The sequence below is a fragment of the Pseudonaja textilis genome, chromosome 4 (assembly GCF_049901715.1).
Source record: "Pseudonaja textilis isolate UNSWEBS1 chromosome 4, rPseTex1.2, whole genome shotgun sequence".
Lineage (NCBI taxonomy): Eukaryota > Metazoa > Chordata > Lepidosauria > Squamata > Elapidae > Pseudonaja > Pseudonaja textilis.
In genome coordinates, this window is record NC_141993.1 from 10271037 (window position 1) to 10290338 (window position 19302).

Genomic DNA, 19302 nt, shown 5'->3' on the forward strand with positions numbered 1-19302 from the left:
AGTTCAGGGATCTCCAACCTTGGCAACTTTAAGACTTGTGGACTTCAGCTTCCAGTTCTGGGAATTGAAACCCACAGGTCTTAAAGTTTCCAAGGTTGGAGACTTCCTGATCTAGGTGACTCCTTGAGAAGGTATTTGGAATAATGGCCTGTGAGGGAGGAGGTGACCTCTCCACAGATTGCCTGGGTGGGCTGAGCTTCTAAAGCAAGGGTCTTCAAACTTGGCAAGTTTAAGACTTGTGGACTTCAACTCCCAGAATTCCTGAGCTAACATGACTGGAGGAGGAATTCTGGGAGTTGAAGTCCGCAAGTCTTAACGTTTGAAGACCCCTGTTCTAAAGTAATTGTCTGTCTATGCTTTCCTGGGAATTTTAAGTTTTAAGTTTCTGTTTTCTGAGTAGGCCTGAAAATGAAGGGTGCCCCTGAGAGTAGAGATTACCTGCTTTGCCAGTTTTAGGCCATTTCAGAGATAACATTTCTCGTCTTCATCCAGCCTCAGTGCGCAGCTCCTTCCTTATGAAACAGAAAAATTGATTAAATCTGATGTAATGCACACTTTTTAAACTCTGATCAAAATTAGCAAAACAAGAAATTGGAAGGATATCTGGTCTTAAAAAGGCCTAAATCCAAAAGGTTCTTTCCAACTACCATCAAGTGGCACAAATAAGCCTTTGTAGAGGTTTGCACACCTAATTAAATGTTACAATATGTAAAAGAAATATCCTGTTTTTCATATGTAAAAAATTCTTGTAAAAAACAACAACCCAGTTCTGAATCTCCTCTTTCCATTATGTTAAAGGGCATGGTGAATTATTTTAAAATAAATCATTGTCTATGTTTTTTTTTTCCTTTCTTTTCTCATTTTCTGTTGATATCTCTGTGACTTAATTCCTGAAGTGGAAAAGACCAGACAGGCATCAGAGCTAGCGTTAAGATAAAAAAACTTTACCATCTTTACATTCTTGTCCTTTGTTTTTTTTTTAACTTAAGCGTGAACATTTGTTTTCAGATGTGCCATTTGGTGGTGCAAAGGCTGGTGTTAAGATCAATCCTAGACTATATACAGTAAGTTCCAATTCCAGAAAAATATGCTTTTAATCAGCATGTTTAGGCTTAGATATCTGAGGAGCTGTTTTCCTAAAAATAGACCACTCTGGACAATGTAGTAGAATCCTATATATTTCCTTGGTCTGGAGAGATTAATTGCATAAATTCAAACCTATCGTACCATTTCAGATAAGCGATAATCACAGGAAAAGTTGCCGGATGGCCTTATGAATGCTGCTTGGCATTATTTTGGTCAATTTGAGGCTGTTACCATTTTTTCTGAAACAAAAGGGAATGACTTAGCAGCCAAATGTCACTGCAGGTAGTCCTTGACTTACAACTGTAACTGAGCCCAAAATTTCTGTTGCAAAGTGAGACATTCATTAAGTATGTTTTGCCCCGTTGAAGACTGCAACCTTCATAAATAGGAATTAGTCACTAAAAATCTGAATTTTGATCTATAGTGACATGGTGCAATGGTCATAAGTGTGAAAAGCGGTCATAGGTCGCTTTTTTCCAGAACTGTTGTAACTTTGAACAAGTCACTAAATGAACTGTTGTAAGTCAAGGACTGCCTGTATAAGAGAAAGGATGAAATATTGGTCAGATGTTGCATGTTTTGGCCAATAAAAAACCAGTTTATTTAGTATGCCCTCATTCTACCCAAGTTAGAATGTAAGTTTGAGTCTACTTTGCAAGCCAACCTATGTTTTGGAGGTATGTGCTGGGCAGTGACCAACACTTAAGATAAGAATGAATGAAATGAAAAGGATTTACTCCAATTGCAAGTTTTCAAGATAAAGGGTGGTTCAGAATCGTTGCAGTAGAATACTGTAATCCTTAGTTTTATTTATGGTGCGTTTCTAGCAATCCTAAAGTAGCAGTTGATGTCATTAATAGTCATTTGTTAAAGTTAACAGTTAGACTGTAAAGGTCTAAAGAATGGATACAAATCTTAAAAACAGCATTAAAAATGCTAAATTTGACTGCAGTGACCAATTAGCAACAGCACTTAGTCTTATATTCCACTTCACGTTGCTTTACAGCAGAGGTCTCCAAACTTGGCAACTTTAAGACTTCAACAAGTCCACAAGTCTTAAAGTTGCCAAGTTTGCGGGCCCCTGTTTTACAAGCCTCTCTAAGTGGTTTACAGAAGTCAGACCTTTGCCCCCAACAATCTGGCTCCTAATTTTACTGACCTCAGAAGGGGTGAAAGCTTGAGTCAACCTTGAGCCAGTGAGAATCGAACTCCAGGCAGTGAGCAGAGTTAGCCTGCATTGAATCCCCTGTGCCACCATGGCTCCTATTAAACACTGCAGGGGCGCTGTAGCACCAACTTAAAAGAAAAACCCTAGTAAAAACTTTTATTGATTTACTTGAACAGGGAGGGAATTTTACAGCAGAATCAAAAACGTTTTCCTGAAATCGCTTGTGCCTCCAAGAGGCATAAGAGTCTATTTCCTGACCTCCCAGCTGTCCAGCTGTGGAGTAGCTTCCGCCTTTCTTCCCAGCACTTTTGGAAATGAATTTCACAAATGGGTCCTGTCCTTCTCTAGTTCAGAGGTTGGGAAGATTTAATAGCAGCGGTTCCTTTTCAAGGTTCACATAAAATCCAAAACAATGAGTTGGGTTGGGCTGGGACCTCACCTGTTACTGCATGGTGGCTAAGCCTAGACTAGGAGATGGCCTAGGAACTATGGGCTCAAAAGCCAGAGGGTTGACTTTGGGTGTTGCTTACTCATCTCCTGGATGTTCACCGTCTCCTTTGTTGTTGCAGGATAATGAATTGGAAAAAATCACAAGGCGGTTTACCATAGAACTCGCAAAGAAAGGCTTCATTGGTATGTAATAACTGGAATTGTCTGTATTGATTGGGGTGAGAGGGATCATTCAGCAGTGCTAGGCAGTACAACTGCACCCCAAACCCCTCCCCAAAAAAGGAGCACCGGTAACTTGAATGTGGTAGTGCATATTGTGAAGAACACTGGAAGGACAAGAGTGCCTCTGTTTCCTGTTTTTTTAATTCATCAGCTACAGCAAAGCCCGGGGCCTGAGCTGTAGGCTTTTGCATGCTTGATGCTTTCAATTCCAGGGATGTGCAAAAAGTCATTTCACCTGGGACCAAGAGTTCTTCCAGGTTGATGAATTTGTACACCTCTTCCTTCAAACCCTCCGCATCAAGAGTTACCTGGAAAATCGTATTAAAGAGCTCTTACTTGGCTTGTTCAAGCTGTCAAATCAAAAGAGCAATTTGTCTTGTTTTGTTCACTTCACAGATGATTGGAGAAACACCCATTTTATTCTGTTCTCTTTTTGCTGTAGACATGCCGCTCGTTCTTTTAATAACCTCTCCAACATCCAAATCGTAGGAATCACTTTCCCTTCCCTTCTTTCTGCCTCTTAACTTTTGGAAGCCAGGGGTGGTTCCTTAACAAGACATGATGGAACAGAGCAAACAGCTGGGGAAAGAAGAAAAGTGTTCCAATTTATAAACATCCTTTGGTAGCTTGGGGTACAAGTCAGTATGTTGTTATTTCCACCTTCCCACTATCTTTTTTTTTTAAAAAAAACTTTAAGGTACAGATTTCTTTTTTCCAGGAAGTAGAGATAGTCTACTTCTTTTTGTCGTCTAAGTTAGGGGTCTCCAACCTTGGCAACTTTAAGCCTGGAGGACTTCAACTCCCAGAATTCCCAGCCAGCAAAGCTGGCTGGGAATTCTGGGAGTGAAGTCCTCCAGGCTTAAAGTTGCCAAGGTTGGAGACCCTGTCTAAGTGATTGAATGGGAACGCTTCTCTCCATTGAGACCAGGGGTCTCCAAACTTGGCAACTTTAAGACTTGTGGACTTCAACTCCCAGCAAGGCTGGCTGGGGAATTCTGGGAGTTGAAGTCCTCCAGGCTTAAAGTTGCCAAGGTGAAGACCCTGGTCTAAGTGATTGAATGGGAACGCTTCTCTCCATTGAGACCAGGGGTCTCCAAACTTGGCAACTTTAAGACTTGTGGACTTCAACTCCCAGCATAGCTGGCTGGGGAATTCTGGGAGTTGAAGTCCACAAGTCTTAAAGTTGCCAAGTTTGGGGACCTCTTGATTTAGACCCTAAATCATTGCATCCATTAATAAAGACAACATTACTTCTAATGGTTTTGCAGCGTAACCCTCATGTAACTGCAAGCAATATCACAGCTGCTTCTTCTTGGTTTCCATGCATGGTACTGGTTTGTGTTTAATGGTGCCCCTTCTTGGTTCTTGGCTGTGCCAAACAGGGCCCGGTGTGGATGTGCCAGCTCCTGACATGAGCACCGGTGAACGGGAGATGTCCTGGATTGCAGACACCTATGCGAATACCATAGGACACTATGTAAGTTGTGAACACCCTTATGGCACAGTGGCCTTATGGCATGTTTTTCAAGTCACCTACAATGCCTAACAGACCTAGAACAGATTTGCAGTTCTTTGGACAAGCCACATAAGGCCAACATAATGTCTGTATGTCTGCAAGCATCACTGTTGAATGAGCGTCTTTTCCCAAAGAAATCGTTTAGTTGGAAATGTGTATATCTCCGAAACGCTGCTTGCTTTATACATGAGGGTTCCTTGGTGCTCTCTGAACTTGGTGGTTCTCTTTACCCAAACTCGGTTACATCATCAGAAACCAGGATAACTCTTTTCATAAATTAAATTCTCCCAATAGAATAGTAATGTAGGAATCGTCCCTCAACTCGAACTCTCTGTCTGCCGAACGATGAGTCCAGCTAGTTTTAACTCTCAGCCCCATGTGGAGCTTTTTCTCCAGCGTGGCTGGTGGCTGCCTCTACGTCTCTGCTATCCTCCTCCCTTTAAGAAAATGTGCTAGGTCAGGGGTGGTCAAACTCAAGGCCCGCCAGTCCGATGTGGCCCACGAGGCTGCTTAGATCTGGCAGAAGGCTGGCAAAACAAAATAAAAAACAGAACAAAAGATGTGTTTCCCCTTTTTGCATTTGAGCGTGCAGGAAGGGGACAGGAAAGGAGGAACGACAAAGAAAAAGAAGGGGAGGTGGGAAGAGAGAGCAAGGAAGGAAAAATAAGGGAAGAGAGGAAGGAAGGAGAATGGGGAGGGAAGGAAGGGGACTATAATAAGAGTGAGTCTTAGGTAAGTCCCGCCTTAGCATTTGGCCACCGCAGGTGCCCCCCCCCCGGCACAAGTCCCATGTCACACCCACCATGGCCACGCCCACCCGTCCCTCCGAGGTCAAACACAACCCTGATGCGTCCCTCAATGAAATTGAGTTTGACACCCCAGGGCCCAGAGGTGACTGAGGGGGGTCACCTAACGGGGGACATGAGAGCTGTTCTCCCACGGCATCCGCTCCTGGAAGCTTGCAAATCGGTTAATTTCTATTATTTTGTTTTCTAAGCTGCCATAATGTAGGGGAAGCTCCTGTCGCGTCCCTTTTCTCCCCATACCGCAGGGCTCCTCAAGGAGTCACGTAACGTATCGACTCAAATTCAAAGGCCACACTGGATTCTCTTCCCTTGCCTTTGCTAGTTTCTCTGTATTGGAGCCATAAATTAAGAAAAGATGCCACATTGTGGAGGAGATCTTGGCACGTTTTGCAAAGACCGATGCCCCGAGTTTTGGCATTCGTTGCCACCTGAGATTAAATAATACTAGGCTTAGAGAAAACCAGTCCAATTCTGTCCGTAGTAATCTGTACTAGTAATCTGTAAGTAGTTCATTGCAATGTTAACTGGCGGTCACTTGTTGAGGTGGTTGTTTTTATACAGTGTTGATAATGTGCTTTTAACTGTTAACAGACTAGCATAAAACTATGCAAACAGTTCATCTGTCGACATAAATTACATCCATGCTGCATTAGTCCTGAAACGAGACCACGCCCGATTCTAAAAATTGACAATCTTTAATAATAATCGAAAGCTCTGCTTTCTGATTTTGACAATTGTTATCGACTAGAGAAGATGATCTTTTTGGAAATGCCGTGTCAGAGAGTTTTTCTCTTGAATTCAGTTTTGTACCTAATAATTTTCAACTAGAAGGCAGGGGAAAAATTGGAAATTAGGTGTTTTGTTTTGTTCTTTGGCCACCAAAAGAAAGTCCTTCCTTTCGAAATTCTTTTAATTATTCATGCATGAGCAAGCAATTGAATTATTCCACTTCGGTTCATCTGAGTTAACATTTTGCTTATTCAGGGTGACCATGGAAACAGTTTTCTAAACAGCCTCTTGACTGATTCCATGGACTTCTCTCACATAATTTTACTTGAGACGGATACTTTAAACTTTGGCAAAAAAAAAAAAAAAACCACTCCGGATTGCAAGACTATAAAGTTTCAACAAAGTGACAAATGGTACAGGCATAAAGCCTTCAAACGTTTGTTTTCCTGCACATGCATTGTTGGAGAGGAGAAAAGAGGAGAAAATGATTTGCTCTTTAGTATTCTAGTCAGTAAAGTTGCAGCTCTAAATAACTTCCCTTTTTGGCCAGATTTAATAATATGTACTGGCATTTTTCTCTGGGTGTAGCACATTGCTAAAAATAGGCATATTCTTGCTCTAATGCAATTGAGAATCCACTGAAAACTCCTTATATCATAATTGGGAAGATAATCCATAGTTTGTTGCCTAAAGGATTGCTCACTGCAGCTCGTGAATTTAAAAGCCAGCGATTATTATAATTTTGGGGGTACGGATTACCCATGTATGATAAAATGTTTTTTTTATTTGTAGTGTCAATTTGCTTTCTGCTTTGCTTTTTCAAAGATTTTTGTGAAGCTCAAAAGCTACTAATAGGCAAGAGTTAATAAAAGAAATACGTGGTTTATAGGATGTTCTGATTGAAAGTCAGTGGAGATTCTCAAGTCATCCAGGTCATGATTGTTCCAAATGAGCTTTTTCAAAAGACAATCGGACTTTCTTTGTTTTTCCTTGAGGATGTTTCCCTTCTCATCCAAGAAGCTTCTTCAGTTCTGATTGAATTCTGATTCAGTCAAGCTGAAGAAGCTTCTTGATTCAGTCAGAATTGAAGAAACTTCTTGGATGAGAAGCGAAATGTCTTCAAGGAAAAACAAAGAAAGTCCTCTTGCCTTTTGAGAAAAAAAAAACCCTTTTGGGATTCTGATTGAAAGCTTATTAATTTAAGATTAGATAAACAGTTTATTGTTTCATTGCTATTCCAAGGTGCTTGATAATCTCTCTATTGCAGACAAGGAAACAAGAATTGAGCCCCTAAGTAAATTAAGATTGGCGCAGAAACTGAAGAATTGTAGATCAAAATGAATGAGGCACAGAGGGCTCTAGTTCATGTAGATCAAGGGTCTTGAAACTTGGCAAGTTTAAGACTTGTGGACTTCAAGTCCCAGAATTCCTGAACTAACATGACTGGAGGAAGAATTCTGGGAGTTGCAGTCCACAAGTCTTAAACTTGCCAAGTTTGAAGACCCCTGGTGTAGATAAAATTTCAGCATCTGTTTCCCACTACTCAGGCCTTGCAATCTCTTTTCTCTGGTTAAGCCTCAAATTGCAAGGCTCAACACGTCTGAGCAGAATACCCCACAGAGTTTTACGGTGCACAAAGTGGGAACTATGACAACAGCATTATACACTTTCCACAAACGAAGCGAGAACTTCATTTTGTACGATTCTGACTCATCAGCCAAAAAAAAAAAACTAACAATAATTGGAAGCAGTGAGTCAGATGTTTTAAAACTCGAGCCAAGCCAAGAAGGAAGAACATCTACATTTTGAAAGAATTCCCATCAAATGTAAACGAAAGGAGAACAAAAAAATGCAAAGCAAATACAATAGGAGATAAGTTTGTGACGTTCTGTGTCAAGTCTTTTTGGCAGCTGCCAAAACATGAAAAAAGTTGTTCCTAAGCACAGTTTTCAAGGACTCTTTTTAGCAAGTCGCCTTGACTTGCTAAATTTGAGCAACTGTACTGTTCCTCATTAAGAAGCAATTTATGCCTTTGTACTGTAGAGCAGAGAGATGTTTCTATTTTCTTTCACACGGCCTGCTGAGATCGGTTACTGAAGGGGGGGAAAAAAAGGAAATTTGCAGCTGGCTGTTTATATGATAGATTCCTGAATTGCAACCCATCTGGTTCATCTCAGAAATTCAGGGAACATTGGTAAAATTGCAAATTGACGCCCTCCATCTTGCTGCATTAGTGGCAGCCAGGATGAAGAAATGCACGACGCAGTGTGTGTGAACCCACAACCCCTAAAATCGGAATATGGTTTGGTAATCGTGATTTAGTCTGTAAAAGTTGGACCCAAAATTTCCCTTTCTTGCAGTGGCTTTGCTTTTCTAGCAATTTGCAATCCATTGTTCTTTGAAGAATGCCAACACGTTGGAAAGTAGAAATAACCCCGCTCTATTTGGAGTTGGTTTCCAGCAAGGGCAAAGTGAAGTAATGCCCACTCTTCTGAAGGATCACGTCAAGAAAACCTGGAGAAACTATTTCACAAAACCCAGAGGGCATTTTTTTAATCTTTTGCTTTGTCCTAAGTCTAACAATGCCGTGTAGAAAGTTATTCCTCACATAGGCTGTGATGAAAAGATGATCGTTCTTGGATATTGAAACCCAGTCAAGATAAAAGTCAGCAGAGGAGGCATTAACCCATGCGAGTGTAGATGTTAGGCCTGCCCCAATCTGTTCCCTTAGGAAAGAAAGATCCTCGACTCCATTTGGTTGAAGTGAAAGGTTCTTTTACTAAAAGATGTTGGCTGCAGTAAAGTCAGGCTAGATCTGGATTTCCCAGATTCAAAAGATACAGAAGGTGTTTTGAGAATGCTGAGCTACTTTGGGGGTAATCTTTCTCAGGATTCCTGGCCTTGAATGCTGGTACAAACTGGTTCTGAGCTTCTCTGTTTTTTTTATCACCTGTCATTCCCCCTTCCTTGTTTCCCATCACGTACATACACGGTTTTATTGCGCCTCTATCCTCGCCCTTGTAGCCTTTGATGGCAGGGTGCCCCCGAGGCGCCAAGCCGAGCCTGGCGGACCTGACAGTAGATGTTTTGAGAAGATCTTCCCATTCCTTTCCACCTGAACGTCCTCCTTTCTTTTGCAGGACATCAATGCCCATGCCTGCGTGACGGGGAAACCCATCAGCCAGGGGGGCATCCATGGCCGCATCTCTGCCACGGGCCGCGGCGTCTTTCACGGGATTGAGAACTTCATCAATGAAGCGTCATACATGAGCCTCTTGGGGATGACTCCGGGATTTGGAGACAAAACTTTTGCCATCCAGGTAGTGGATTTACAAGGATCACATGGGGGAGGAAAGGGAGCAATGATGCATTGAGATAAGGCACTGATATCCTTAATGCTTCAGGTAGGGAAGTCACTGTCTCAGGCCTGTATACTTGGTGTTCTGCTCAGTTATTCATATATGTGAGCCACCCAAGCTTTAAATCAGGAACGTATGAGTTAGATCCGTCTTCCTCAAAAGTGGAGGAATACTGTTCTCTGTGGTTGTCTGCATAAATGCAATGAATGCACATACTAAGTAATTCATTTACGATCAAATAGTCTAGGACCAGGAAGTCACAAGAGGTAAAGTACATTTTGGGAGGTGGCAATGATAAACTATTGTCCTATCAAGCCAAGAAAATGGCAAGGAGATACAGTATCCCTGCATATCCTTGCCATTAAGAGTCAAGCTTTGATTTTTGACTAAAAATAGAATATTGGAAGAACATTTCTCTCACATTAAACACATCGTGAATTTCAGCCAAACAGTTACTATAAGCAACAGCTGTCCACCCGTGAATAGGGTGGTTTTGATTCTAAAGCTTTTCTTGCTTTTAGCAGTAGCACTTAGACTTATATACCGCTTCAGAGTGTTTTTACAGCCCTTTCTAAGCAGTTTACAGAGTCAGCCTATTTCCTCCCCAAATCTGGGTCCTCATCATCCTTAAGCTGGTCAGAATCGAACTCCTGGCAGTGGGCAAGAGTCAGCCTGCAATTCTGCGTTCTAACCGCTGCTCCACCAGGGCTCTTTAGAAAGTTGTTTCATGAAGCTGCTTCAAGAAAAAATAGAGCTTTGAGGGAGGCTAAATAGAAACTTACTTTCACTTTTTTAAAAATAGGGATTTGGCAACGTAGGTTTGCATTCGATGAGATACCTTCATCGCTATGGAGCAAAATGTGTAGCTATTGGAGAAAAAGATGGCGCTATCTGGAATCCCGATGGACTGGACCCAAAGGAGTTGGAAGATTATAAGCTGGTACGCAAAATGGTTTACCATTGTTTATTGTCCTGTTTCTTTGGCTGTGATGCTTAGCAGTCATTCTGTTATCTGTATAAGAGGCCTTTATGGTAAATAAAACAAATCAGGCTTCAGTTTGCAAAGAACTTTTAAATTAGATTTTCTTGAGCGAGGCAGTCAAGCTTTAGGTCTTTAGGAAATATCAAAAGACTATGAAACTCCCCAAGTAGGAGGTTCACTAATGAGGAGCACACACAAATGAGGAAGCTAAGCAAAATAGAAAATCTTCCTCTGGAAAAAAAATGTGCCTAAAGCCTTGGACTGTTGGGCAAATGGTTTTGCGTGGGTTTTGAACTATGGAACCTTAATCTGGGAGCCTGTTTGAGTATGTCTAGCCTAATGAAGAGAAGGACTAAAGTGACATGATAGCAGTGTTCCAATATTTGAGGGGCCGCCCCAAAGGAAGAGTGGGCCAACCTATTCCCAAAAGCACCCAAAGGCAGAACAAGAAGTAAGGGATGGAAACTAGCCAAGGAAAGAACCTAGAACTGAGGAGAAAACTTCCTAACAGTGAGAATAATTAACCAGTGGAACAACAGCTTGCCTTCAGATGTTGTGGAAGCTTTCAAGAAGAGACTGGACAGCTGCTTGTCTGGAATGATATAGGATCTCCTGCTTATTATTCTGTTCTGAAACACTTATTATTCTGTTCTGTTAAGACATTAAAGCAACGGTGGCTCACCTTTTGGGGCTCCTATGCCAAATACCAGTGTACCAGCACCCAGAAGGCAATGCACGACCCCCCACACCCCCTACTCACGTGTGCGTAATATCCACCCGCCCCCTTACCGGCACTGCGCCTCACAGCTGATTTTGGGTCGGTTTGAGGCCTTTTTCAGCCTCCCAAAGGCTTGAGGAAGGCTTCTGCAGGCTGAAAACTAGCCCTGTTTCGTCACTTCCGGTATTTTCGGGAAAAACAGGAAGTGACAAAACGAGGCTAGTTTTCGGCCCGCAAAGCCTGAAGATGTCTTCCTCAAGCCTCTGGGAGGCCGAAAAAGGCCTCAAATCCACCAAAAATCAGCTGTGAGGCACACGCATACCCAGCGAGGTAAGTTTGCCTGCAGCTTGCGTGCCGGCACAAATGGCCCTGCGTGCCGCAGATTCACCCTCGCGGCATTAAAGCGTCGTAATTCCCATCATTCTCTCAACAGCAACACGGATCCATCCTCACCTACCCAAAAGCCCAGGCTCTTGACTGCCACATTCTCGAAGCCGATTGTGACATCCTCATCCCAGCAGCCAGCGAGAAGCAGTTGACGAAAGCCAACGCCCACAACGTCAGAGCGAAAGTAAGATGGCTGGGTCGTCCGAGCTTTCTCAGTTCCTCCAGCTGAGCCTCGGTTCTCCCACCCGCTCCTTATTGCTGTCTCCGTTAAGATTCCCTGGGCTTAACGGTGACGCAATGATGTTCTTTCCAGATCATTGCTGAAGGCGCTAATGGACCCACCACTCCCGAAGCGGATAAGATCTTCTTGGAACGGAACATCATGGTTATTCCAGTAAGGTTCTTTTTGATAGTGGTTGTCGGGTGAGAAACAATATGAAGTTGATTGATGGGAGATAGCTTCTGAATTTAAAAAAAAAAAATTATTCGGCAGGACTTTCCTTAAAACAGAATGGATTTTAATCTGCCTTCAGAAATGTGACTGGCAAATTTTTGTTTCCTCCTCAGTCATACCCGATCAAAAGGGGGTTCCCCCACCTTGGCAACTTTAGGACTTGTGGACTTCCAACACCCAGAATTCCTGGCTGAGGAATTCTGGGAGTTGAAGTCCCACAAGCCATACAGTTGCCAAGGTGGGAGACCCTTGCAGGCCTTAGCAAGCCTTTGATCTTGGTCTACAAGGAAGGAAGTTCTGCTGAACTCACCCCACTCTTCCTCTTTGCCCCTGGCTTAGTTTGGAAGCAGGAAGGAAGCAGGAATAAAGCTCTGTCAGCAGAGTTAGGACCTTTGGATCTTCATGATCTCTTTGCTTGGTTGACTCCCCCTCCAAATTCCTCAGCTAGTCTGGTAATGGATGGAACCAAACCTTCATCTTGATTCCTGACACTTCCATCCCGTGTTTCCAAGAAGCATTTGGGGTTAGTTGGCTAACCTAGTTCAGGGGTCTCCAACCTTAGCAACTTTAAGACTTGTGGACTCTGGGAGTTGGGAGTCCACAAGTCTTAAAGTTGCCAAGGTTGGAGACTCCTGACCTAGTTAATGGGAGGCTCTTCAAGCGGAGGAGACTTCAAGCTATTCAACAGAGCGAAGGAAACTCTTTCAGGGAGATCTCCTTGTTGTTGAGGACTGCTTCCTGAATGCTGGCTCAGAGCCAGGAAAGCAGGCAAGTTGTTAATCCAGCCGATTGGGTGGGAGTAAAAATGTATTCCCTGAAACTACGAAACTGGTTCCTGGATTGCTGAACAGGATGCGAAGGCATTTACTTACTCCTTTCAGCTACTCTTTGCAGAGTGACAAAATAAAAATAAACCTCAAGCACAGTCACATAGACACGCCTAAGATTTTATCAGCAGTGAATTTTTTCTTTTCTGTTTCTTTTGAATTCTTTGCTATTCATTTAGCTCCTTGATCTCACCTGGAGCCAAACATAAATGTGATGTACCTGTTAATAAGTGTTTAATTGTAGTTGCCATTTCTGTTTTACGTCGATGACTGTAGAATCAGGAGTCCAGGCAGTTCAAATGAATATATAGGTTTATTTCAAGCTGAGGCTCTCTCTACAAGAATCTGAACTACAAACGGCCAAGGCAAATCGGCAGTAGATAAAGAGTCGACCTATTAAGAATCAAAGTGGGCTGGACTTAGATCTCATGTGGGCCCCAAGGGACTGAAGACTGATGGCACATTTGACCCCTCCTTCAGGCTCCTCTCCCGTTTCATATCGGAAGTACACCTTAGTGATGTTCTGCCTGTAAAATCTACCTGCCTCTATAAATCAGGGGTCAGCAACCTGAGGCTCTGGAGCCGCATGTGGCTCTTTCATCCCTCTGCTGCGGCTCCCTGTCCTGGTTGGCACCACAATTTTGAGAGGAGCTTCCGTTTGGGGGGGGGGAGAGCGCCAGGAGGAGACTCTTTGGCAAGGGGCGGGTTTTCTGGTCAGCTCCACAATTGGTAGGGCTTTCAGTTAGGACAGGTAGAGAAAAAAGGACGCCGTGCTAGGAGGAGACTCTGGTGGGGGAACCGGACTTTCCGGTCGGCTCCAGAATTGAACGGGAGGCTTCTGGTTAGGCCGACTCCCTGATCTAGATCATTACTAACCTTATCTGAAGGTGGCTTCCCTTGTCTGCTTCTTTTTTATTTCCTTGCTTCTTCTTCTTCTTCCGACAGGACCTCTATTTAAATGCTGGTGGCGTGACTGTATCTTATTTTGAATGGTTGAAGAACCTGAACCACGTCAGCTACGGCCGCTTGACCTTCAAGTACGAAAGGGACTCAAACTACCATCTACTAAGTACGTTCAGTGGGTTCTGCCGTTCAGATACCAGCCTTCGCCCTTTGCCACCATGCCTGGGCTCCTTGATCGCTTTCAGGGGTGCACACCTGGCCCAGGGCTTTTAATGGACTTAAGAGGAAATTCCCGTCTTTACGTGGCAGTTGATCTACCTTGTCAGCACATTAAAAAAAGGAATGAGACACTTCCGAATTCTATGAAATATGGAAAAAAAAATTATAATTGGAGGGTTACGAAAGGAAGTTAAAAAAATGCAAAATAGAAATTAAAGAGTTTATGCTACAATAAAATTTTTAAGGTAGAAATGAATATAAAGACTTACAAAGTATAAATGTAGATGGATGGATGGATGGATGGATGGATGGATGGATAGATGGATAGATATAGAAAGAAAGAGAGAGAGAGAAATGTTATATTGTTTGTGACATTCTGATGTTATAACAATGTAAAGACTGCTGATATATATCAAAAGATAACCACGTTCATATGTTTTTAAAATTTAATTTTCAATAACCATTTTTTTTTAAAAAAAGGAAATGGATTCTACCCTGAGAAGAGCTGTCTTTTGAGCATCCAGTTAGTTCCCTTGGCTAGGAGTTTTAACTGGCTGTTTTCTTTTTCTTTCTTTATTTTTTTAGTGTCGGTTCAAGAGAGCTTGGAAAGAAAGTTTGGGAAACATGGGGGAAGTATTCCGGTTGTGCCTACTGCAGAATTCCAGGATAGAATATCCGTAAGTAGCTCTTGGAAAATTGTATTTCCTTAATATGTAGGTCTGAGCAAACTCTGCATCACGCAGCAACAAAACCCACAGGGAAGCCTGAAGAAAGGAAGCTAAAATGCCATATTCACCTCTGTTGAAGGCTGAAGTTTGGGCTTGGTTTGTATTGATAATCAATAAATGGACCAATAAAAGAGTTGCAAAATGTAGGTAGTCCTTGAATTATGGCTACAATTGAGTCCAAACTTTCTGTCGCTAAATAAGACGGTTGTTAAGTGAATTTTGTCCCATTTTATGGCCTTCCTTGCCCCAGTTATTAAGTGAATCACTACAGTGAGTAAGGTAGTAACCCGGTCGTTAAGGGAATCCGGCTTCTTCGTTGAATTTGCTTGTCGGAGAATCTCAAAAGGTGATCACATGACCCCCTGGACACTGCAACCATCATAAATATGGGTCAGTTACCAACATCTGAATTTTGATCACGGTCAGTGGTCCTAAGTGTGGAAAATGGTCCTAAGTCATTTTTGCTGTGCTGCCGTAACTTTGAACAGCCCCCTACACGAATGGCTCTAAGTTGAGGACGACCCAATTACAGATTGGACTAGAAATCAGAAATGATGGTCCTAGACGAACTCTAAATTTAATATTGTTAGGATAATGTGCATTAACTCCAGTACGTGATATGTATGTTGCATATGAATTCGTTTGAGCTTGGCAGATTGTATACCTCTACCAACCCTGTTTTTGACCTGATGTTCAAGTACCAATAGCAATAGCACTTAGACTTATATGCCGCTTCACAGTAGCTCTCTCTAAGCAGTTTACAGAGTCAGCATATCACCCCAACAATCTGGGTCCTCGTTTTACTGGCCTCAGAAGGTTGGAAGGCTGAGTCAACATTTAGTAGGAGGGGAGAGAGGGAGGAAGGAAGGAAGATAGCAGTACCACTTAGACTTATATACCGCTTCACAGTGCTTTACAGCCCTCTCTAAGCAGTTTACAGAGTCAGCATATCACCTCAGCAATCTGGGTCCTCGTTTTACCGGCCTCGGAAGGATGGAAGGCTGAGTCAACATTTAGTAGGAGGGGAAGGAGGGTGGAAGGAAGGAAGATAGCAGTACCACTTAGACTTATATACCGCTTCACAGTGCTTTACAGCCCTTCTCTAAGTAGTTTAACAGAGTCAGCCTCTTGCCCCCAACAATCTGGGTCCTCATTTTAATGACCTCGGAAGGATGGAAGGCTGAGTCAACCTTGAGCCGGTCAGGATCGAACTGCTGGCAGTGAGTTAGCCTGCAGTACTGCATTCTAACCACTGCGCCACCCCAGCTCTTTCAATTAACTGTCAATTAACCTGATTTCCATGAAAAGGCAGTACGTAGAAGTGACATTAGAAAGGGGGATTCGACCCCCATTAAGCCAAACCAGCCTCTGGTTGGTGACTTTATCGACCGGGCGTGTAATGGCTCTTCTTTTCCACCCAGGGCGCCTCTGAAAAAGACATTGTGCATTCGGGCTTGGCTTACACCATGGAACGATCTGCACGGGTAAGTATCGCGCCACTATAGAAACATTAAAAGCTGCTACGGAGGGTCACCTTGCGAGGTGAGGATCATCGGTCTGTTCCCGTTTGTGCGTTCTTTCTGATTTGTTTTGCTTGCCTTATGGCGGAAAGATTAGCAATGGAAAGCCGAGGGTAGCCACGGTTATTCATCTTGCAATTAGCCGTCAGACTTTCTGTATTTAGGAAGGAGAAGGTGGAATTTCTAGGAACACGGCAGGGGAAGGGAACTTGAGGCAACGGGCCACGGAAAGGATAAAAACCTCAATACAAGCTTATGTGTAACTGCATTGTTAGAAGTGTTGACTTAGCCGGAGGAAGTGGCGGTTTCTCTTTGTTGCTGTCTTATGACAAGCAGGTTAATGGAGGTGGAAGGGACTTTGGAGGTCTTCTAGTCCAGCCCCTTGCTCAAACAGGAGGCCCTATACCCGTGATGGCGAACCCATGGCACGCATGCCAGAAGTGGCACGCAGAGCCATCTTTCCAGGCACTCCAGCTGTTGCCCGTTGCTCTTCTGGGTTCTGGTGTGTGCGCCTGCGCGCCGGCCAGCTGGTCTTTGCACACGGGAGCGCCGGAAACCGGAAGAGCAGGTGGCTGCACACGCATGCACACCCTGGAAACCGGAAGTTCAGCTCAGCCGTGGCATTGCTCTTCCGGTTTCTGGCACTCCGGTTTCAGCCCTTGGTGCCGAAAAGGTTCTCCAACACTGCCCTGTACACTGTTATTCCTCCCGTTATGATCACCACGGAGCCCAACATTTCTGTTGCTACGCGAGACATTTGTGACGTGGGATTTGCCACCCTTTTACAACTTTTCCCGCCACATCCGTGAAGCGAATCACTTTGTGGTTCTTAAGTGAGTAGCCCGGTTGTTAAGTGAATCTGGCTCCCCTCCATTGACTTCGCTCGTCAAAAGGTTGCAAAGGGGAATCCCATGAGCCCAGGACACTGCAAACCGTCATAAATATGAGTCAGTTGCCCAACCGTGGGGATGCTGCAACAGTCGTAAGGGTGAAAGGGAGGCTGAGAAAGGCCCCAAAATCAGCTGGGAGGTGCACGTATGCGCAGTGCATGCACAGGGGTAGTGGGGGCATACGCATTGCCTTCTGGGTGCTGGCACGCGAGCGCAATTTTCGGCACAGGAGCCCAAAGTGTCAGCCTCCACTGCTTTAAATATTCCTCCGCTTCTACTCCCTGAACCCCGGTTGGTTTTCCCTACAGCCTAATAGCCATTGGACTCCAGTAATCTTCCCCGGAGCATAGTTGTTTTTTTTTCCAGCTTTGATTTACAAAGGACGCAGATGACCCACAAGCCTTTCAGAACATAAACACAAAGGCAGAAAGACTTCATGATGGTTCCAACAGTTTCCCATGCATATTTTTTTTTTTTTAAATCTTTGGGAGTCCTAACCATACCGTGTTTTTAATGTTTCCGTAGCAAATCATGCGCACCGCCATGAAGTACAACCTCGGTCTGGACCTGAGAACAGCCGCCTACGTCAACGCCATCGAGAAGGTCTTCAAAGTATACAACGAAGCCGGTTTGACCTTCACATAAAACGGCTCCTCGGTGTCTCAACCCAACACAACCGTGTTTTGAGTCCCGTTGGGGGAAAAAAAAAAGAAAAGAAAAAGAAAAAAAAAAAAGCTTACGAGAAGTTTACACCAGAAACCGTTTTCTCACTTAGCTGTAGCGGATATGATTCTCAGTTAGCTTCCGTTCAAGCTAGTCCTTTTATATAAATAAATAAAATAAATAAATATAAATAAAATATTGGGGGAACGGCGGGCGAGGGGGGAGAAATCCATGTATTTAGAGTTCCCAAGTTGAGAGAACGACCACAGATAACCAGCCCATCCTAGAGTTTGTTTTTGTAGGTTTCATCTTGAGAAGTTTAAAACCTGTTCCCTTTTTTCCTCGTACGGGAAGCGTAGCCTTGCCACAGTAAGCAACTTAGCATCGCTTCCGACCGACATATAAACGCTGAAGGAAATATTAACTGTTCAAGCACTTTTTTGGCGTCAGGCAATGCTACTCTTGTAGGTTTAGGCACTTTTGAGTAAAAAAAAAGAAAGAAAAATGCTCTTGGATCGGTTCCGAAGACTGAATGGGTGACCTTCAGGGAATACCCTAGATTTTCCCATATACAGGAAGGAGAAGCCAGAAGCGATGTTCCCTTTAAGCAACTCTTGTGTTGTTCCTTCCTTCCTTCCTTTTTTGTTTCCCTTCCAATCTTTGCTCCTGCTACAGGCCTGCCTCTAAATCATGTACTTAAGCCTCACCTTGATTTAAGCACTTGTCCGGTTGTGTGCAAAGAGGGGAATTCCAGGAATCGGTTCTTTTTATAAGCTGAATGAGCATCGTCGATGCACAAATAATACCATGGGAGAATGGCTTCTTGTCACTACATATCCACTTAGCTTATCTATTTTTTTTTTTTTTTAAAGAATAAACACGTACTTGTGCATAACCTTGGGACGTCCGAAGAATTTTTGTAAGTTTTTATTCTTGTACTTTGAAGTGCTTTTAGCATTAGCGTTGGCCCGTTGAACAATTAAAAGGTAGAAATTATTGATACTAAGAAGATGGGCAGGCACACTGACATAATTTTTGCTCCATTCATCTGGAAACGCTGAACCTGGAAAAAAAATTGGTTAGAGGGGGCCTCGAATCAGAACTGGATTGTTCCCGTAGCGGCCTTGAGGGTCTCGACATGGTCTTGTGTCCAGATCAATTCTATAAAGTGCCAGATGTATTTAATCAGTTAGGATGTTTTTAAAATACACCCCAGCCCCTCCTGGAAATTCATGCTTTTTTTTTTTTCCTAGCTCCTTTATAACTCATGACATTACATGGCATCAAAAGCAATTATTAAAAGTTGACATTTTGAAACATACTCTGGTCTGCTGTGTTTTCTACTCCGCGTCAATGGGGACAGGCTGGGATCTGTCTGTAAAGGAGCCAATTCCCACACCGGTTCCCGTCGACACAGGCGCAGAATTTTTCAGTCATTCCTAGAAATTTTGTACATCTAAGCATATTTAAAATGAATGTCTTTTTTTTCCCCTTGTTTGACAGCAGCAATTTTCGTAGCTCCACCAAAAGAAGTGATACAATACGTGAACATTTTATTCGTGTTTATTTTTTTAAGGAATTTGGAGAATAGCTTGACTCCCTCTCTATGGCAGCCCCTGGGAGAGAGCTATCCTGTCACCCCTAATCCTTCTCTTCGATAGGAAGAGCATAGTTG

The 19302-nt window shown here is 43.3% G+C and overlaps 1 protein-coding gene across 1 annotated transcript in view; it reads left to right on the forward strand.

The window, feature by feature from the left end:
* GLUD1 (glutamate dehydrogenase 1) overlaps positions 1-18948 on the forward strand; it is a 31703-nt gene extending 12755 nt beyond the window's left edge. Inside the window, exons 3-13 of the mRNA XM_026711056.2 lie at positions 1009-1064; positions 2824-2887; positions 4309-4403; positions 9118-9297; positions 10139-10276; positions 11470-11607; positions 11737-11817; positions 13650-13773; positions 14412-14503; positions 15976-16038; positions 17490-18948. Of these exons, the coding sequence (XP_026566841.1) occupies positions 1009-1064; positions 2824-2887; positions 4309-4403; positions 9118-9297; positions 10139-10276; positions 11470-11607; positions 11737-11817; positions 13650-13773; positions 14412-14503; positions 15976-16038; positions 17490-17609 (1151 nt within the window). The 3' untranslated portion in view covers positions 17610-18948. The remainder of the gene's footprint in view (positions 1-1008; positions 1065-2823; positions 2888-4308; positions 4404-9117; positions 9298-10138; positions 10277-11469; positions 11608-11736; positions 11818-13649; positions 13774-14411; positions 14504-15975; positions 16039-17489) is intronic.
* The last annotated feature ends 354 nt before the right edge of the window (positions 18949-19302 follow it).